At 44.7% G+C, this 5139-nt stretch overlaps 1 protein-coding gene across 1 annotated transcript in view; it reads right to left on the bottom strand.

The window, feature by feature from the left end:
* Window positions 1–4829, bottom strand: part of znf628 (zinc finger protein 628) — a 13191-nt gene extending 8362 nt beyond the window's left edge. The window contains exons 1-6 of the mRNA XM_015370807.1: window positions 3819–4829; window positions 3013–3085; window positions 2004–2936; window positions 876–1046; window positions 423–756; window positions 174–328 (exon numbers count right to left, since the gene is read on the bottom strand). Of these exons, the coding sequence (XP_015226293.1) occupies window positions 174–328; window positions 423–756; window positions 876–1046; window positions 2004–2936; window positions 3013–3085; window positions 3819–4210 (2058 nt within the window). The 5' untranslated portion in view covers window positions 4211–4829. The remainder of the gene's footprint in view (window positions 1–173; window positions 329–422; window positions 757–875; window positions 1047–2003; window positions 2937–3012; window positions 3086–3818) is intronic.
* Window positions 4830–5139: the final 310 nt, after the last annotated feature.

The raw sequence follows: 5139 nt of genomic DNA on the forward strand, positions 1-5139 counted from the left end.
ACCTTGTGTGTTATAAAATGAGCCTACAAATGTATTATATTATAAAAATCATACTGTCATTCTATTGTTGTGGTTCTATGAAAATTAAGCAGGAAAAATAGAGAAAATACTATAACTTGCTTTATTTTTGTCATTTTTAGGCAAAGTTGAGGGGACCGAACAAAGAGCCTTACTCGTTGATGGATTGAGAGCAGAGAGGATCTCTTGAAGCTCTTTCCACACTCAGTGCAGCGATACGGCCTTTCTCCGGTGTGATCCCGCATGTGGTACTTCAGTCCTGAGGAACCTTTAAAGGCCTTTCCACAATCCGAACAGCGGTAGGGCCTCTCTAGAAAGGTTTTTGAGGGAGTAAAGAGATTATTAGTGCAGGGGTGTTTTCTAACACTACAACTGTCAGTAGCTTCTACAGAAACGAAATCTACCTCCAGCAGGAAGACTCTTGCCAGATCCTGCCTTTTTAGGGGCTTTAGCGGGTTTGGGCTGGTGCTCCTCCGTCTCCTCTTCGACTGTGATGATGTTGACATGGATCTCCCTCTGGTCCTCATGTTGCTTGTCAGCCTGGCTGGGGGAGGAGGGTAGAGGCAGAGACAGGGAAAGGGATGGAGGACACACTATCTCTGCCTCTGCTTCGGCCAGGAGGCGTTGCTCTGGGGTGTGGGAGTGCTGGTGGGTGAGGAGTGATGAGAGCAGAGGGAAAGAGCGGTCACAGGCGGAGCAGCTGAACTGGGAGCGTGACTGCGATGGAAGAGGGTGCATCTGGAGGAATAACAGCAGAAAAAAAAACAAGCAGATAAAGTTTATTTAAAGACAGATAAATGTTGGTCTTGGCTTCTGACCAACTGTTCAACAATGACAGCTATAACTGTCCTTCTCACCAGTGACACATGTCTATTGAGGCCTGCACTGGTCTTGAAGGTCTTACTGCAGTAGCCACATGACAACCCGGCCCATGTGGTTCTGGCCTCTGGCTGCACAGCCTCTGAGCTCTGAGTCACCTCTGTGAAGCTCTGCAGCAGGTCAAACTGGGCCTGGGTTGTGCTCACATTCTGCAGACATACCAAAGGAAATCACACAAAGAAACACATATCAACCTGAACTGAACCAATTAAGTCTGTAGATCAATATCCAGTAAACTAACAGCATAGAGTCTGAAATCAACTTACGTAAAATAGTTGGAATGGTAGTTGGAAGTATTTTATGACTAAAAATCTAAAGTGCTGGCATGCATCTGCATCCACACCCTTTACTGCAATACCTATAAGTAAAGCAATGTTCTTCTAAAGTCCATAAATAGGGACGTGATCACAAGCTATAAAATGCAATGTATAAAGTAAAACAAATCTTTCACAACTAATACTATGGAAGAAAAACAGTCTCATTGGAATCTGCCTTTTTTTTTAACATCGAATTTTAAACACTGAATTTTTTTAACACCAAATTTTAAAAACTGACTTTTTTTTAGACATTGAATTCCTTACACGCAATTTTTATCTGGTAAAAATTCAGCAGCAAAAATTCAGCTCCAAAAAAATCTGCTGCAAAAAATTCAGCCGCAAAAGTGTTGACCTTCTGGTGAACTCAAGCCAAAGCAATCTACACTCGATAGTTTAGGAGCTTCTAGCAAATGAAATTAGCTCATTTGGTCAAGTGACAAAATGGCTGCGCTCAGCGGAATTTTTGCAGCTGAATTTTTACCAGATAAAAATTGCGTGTAAGGAATTCAATGTCTTAAAATATTCAGTGTTTAAAATTCGGTGTTAAAAAAAAGGCAGATTCCAATGAGACTGTTTTTCTTCCATATAACACTGCAATCCATATTTTTATGAATTGCTCTATAAATTTAAAGTCTTGTATAATTTTTCTAAACCAAAGTATGCACTTTGTTTCTATAATATAAAATCCTAATTATATACTTTTCACTCTTGCACTTGTAACTGGAAAAAACTGTTGTGCACATGACATGTGTGTTGCAAAGTGGAAGAGTTTGTTTTTCCCCCACTTACAGCGTTACTGCCATCGACCCTTTCTGCCAAACCAAGGAGCACCTCGGTCGTATGTCCACTTTCAGCCACAGTGGTGGTCTCCACTACCTCTTCAAAGTCAGCCAGCAGGTGTCCAGCTCCCACAAGTCCATCTCCGACCACCATCCCAGCCCCATGCCCCGCCTCGCCGGCTGAGTCCTGTTCACTAGTAACCATGTGGATGGCCTGGTGCTGCTCCAGGTCCGTTCGAGTGCCAAACGTGTGGCTGCAGCTGCCGCAGCTGTACAACAGCACGCTGGCCCCACTGTCGGTGCTCAGATGAACCTCCGTCCCAATGGCCCTGGATGTGCACACGTCCTCCCCAGAAGGCGCCAGGGTGAGCTGCGGGAGAAGGCTCGGATTCTGACCAGAGGAGGTAGTTGTCAGGAACACTTCTTCCATTCCTACTCCGACTCCGTCAGTTCCCTCCTGGCTCACGAAACCCACCATGTCTGTCAACATGGTTGATGTGACTTCTTCCGCCCCAACCACCACCTCCACTACCTCATTCCCCTTCTCTCGGCCCTCTCCCCTCTTGCCCTCTTTGACTCCTGCGTTATTATGAGAGTTCTTGTGCAAAGCCAGGTTCGACGAATGCGTGAAGCGTCGACCGCAGTCGCCGCAGACGTACGGCCTCTCTCCTGTGTGTATTCTCATGTGCTGCCGCAGGTTCGTGGACTGAGTAAAGCACTTGCTACACACTGAACACGTGTAAGGCTTTAGGCCGAGATGGACGTTCTTGTGTCGCCGCAGGCTGCTTGAGTTCTTGAACGCTTTGGGACAGATGTCACATGGGTATGGGCATTCCCCAGTGTGCTGCCGCAGATGATACTGGTAGTGAGAGCTCCATTTGAAAGTTAGCGGGCAGTAAGGACATAAGAAGGCCCGAACTCCGGTGTGAATACTCCGATGGACCTGTGAGCAGAAAGACGCTGTGAAACTTTGCAATTATTCTTGCATCTAAAAATCCTTGAAGTGAAAATGTTCCTACCTGGAGAAGAGAGGAGCGTTTGAAGGCTTTGCCACAGTCCTCACATTTATAAGGCTTCTCTCCTGAGTGAGACCTTCAAAACAAGTCAAACTGTTTAGAACTACAGCATAGATAAGCATGAATGTGAATCAAACACGTTACAGTCTCTTCTAATTTACTAATAAATAGAAGATAAGTTTTAAAAAATCTGCTATGCATAGGTATCAACTTAATCATACCCCTACATTAAAACCAGTGCAACTTTTTAAAAGTCAACATGTTGCAGAAGAGTGCTCTGCTTGCATAAGGGGAAAAAGATCCATTTAGATCAGAGCAAAACGTTACTTTTTGGTCTATAGGGCTACATGTGACTACTGAACACAGTGTCCAGGGGGGTGAATCATGGTAGTTGCAGCATCATGCTGTGGGAAAACATTTATTAAGGGAAGATGAAAGGAGCTAATAAAGACGCTGAAAGAGTCTTACACCTGGGGTCAAGTCTCCTGCATACTTTGGTATGACTAAAAACTAGACCTGCAATAAAATGCTTTAGATTAAAGCATGGATTGTAACAAATGTGTGATAACAAGTGCTCTCTAGCTATTCTGACAAGACTTAAACTATTTCAAAAACAAGAAATTTCAGCCTCTAGATGCATGGAGCTGGTAGAATAATATTCCAAAAAGACTGTGATTACAGTAAAAAGGTCATTCTACAAAGCACAGATGCAATCCACACTTTTTAGATCCTTTCAGAACTATTCTTCGTCAAGTTGGTTTGGTAAACAGAAATATTTTAAACACCAGCAAAACTTTGAGCAGCCGTACCGCTGGTGGTAGAGAAGAGCAGAGGAGCCTTTAAAGGCCTTGGGGCAGAGGTTGCAGCGGTATGGTCTCTCATTGTTGTGGCTGCGTTGGTGGTGGGTTAACCTGGATGACCACCTGAAGCTCTTCCCACAGTCCAGACACTGGAAAGGATGTTCTGATTGCTCTGGCTGCTGAGCTGAAGGCAGATCTGATCCAGACGAAGCAACAACATCCAGAACCACCTCCTCTCCACCTTCCACTACCCCCTTGTTTCCATCCACCAGCTGCCCTCCATCCCTGTCCTCCTCCCCATCCTCTCCTGGTCCCAGCAGGGATGGGAATGAGGAGAGGGGAGGAGCGGACTGGGGCGGCAGGAGTTCTGCTTGGACCACCAACGCTACAGAGTTGGCCATAAGCGGATCGAACCAGTGACAGATGATGGGGGGGAACTCGGACACAAGTGGAGATCAAGTCGGGAGCGGATTCATGACTTTATGATCACATTTCCTAGAGTCGTGTGTTAGAAACGAGAAACTGCAGCTGTCATGGAAACCGGATACTCTGGAGCCTGTCGTTTTCAGATGTTTGAATTGTTCAGCTCCCAGCCTGTCCTCCTTCCTGATCTTCCTCCCTCCTCCGGGCCGTCGGCTCCGTGTCGGTTCCCGCTCTACAGATTCTTACATTCCAGCTACGCACATACAAATCGATTTTAACCGATTATAAAATGGAACTAGCACAACCTACACAGCTGCTGGTCAAAAACACACGTACACAAAACATTTACCAGTATCAACAACAGCAATGAGTGGCCTGCTTTATAAGCTAATCTGGCTCCCCGTGAAGAAAAAAAAATAACGACGTTAAACTGCTTAGTGAATAGAACAATACGTACTAAACCGGTACATACCGCACCCCTTTAACTCGTCCTAAAGCTAAAGTGTGACTGTTATATATATAAACCGGGCATCCCAGTGCTAATCCACACAACCTTAACAATAAACACAGCGCAAACTAACACAATCCTCCACCCGACTCAGCTTTCCAACAAGGGCTATGCTGATTGGCTACTTTGGTGAAAAGACGGGTGATTACCATTGGCCAGGAGCTCTAAAACAAAAATAATATTAGCAGCATCATGAAAAAAAAAAAAAGAATATTTCCCAGAAGACAGGTTCCAGATATCAATCCACTCATTATATTCATACACATTTCTACACTATATTAACATTTTTTTTTACTGTTACTTCACCGCGGAGAATTATGGGAAACGTAGTTCCAGCGTCGTAGTCTGGTCTCACATATCCATCCGTAGAGTGGGAGTCCAGTTCAATCTTATCATTAA

Source organism: Cyprinodon variegatus, unplaced genomic scaffold (genome assembly GCF_000732505.1).
Source record: "Cyprinodon variegatus isolate N-32 unplaced genomic scaffold, C_variegatus-1.0 Scaffold48, whole genome shotgun sequence".
In the NCBI taxonomy this organism is placed as follows: Eukaryota; Metazoa; Chordata; class Actinopteri; order Cyprinodontiformes; family Cyprinodontidae; genus Cyprinodon; species Cyprinodon variegatus.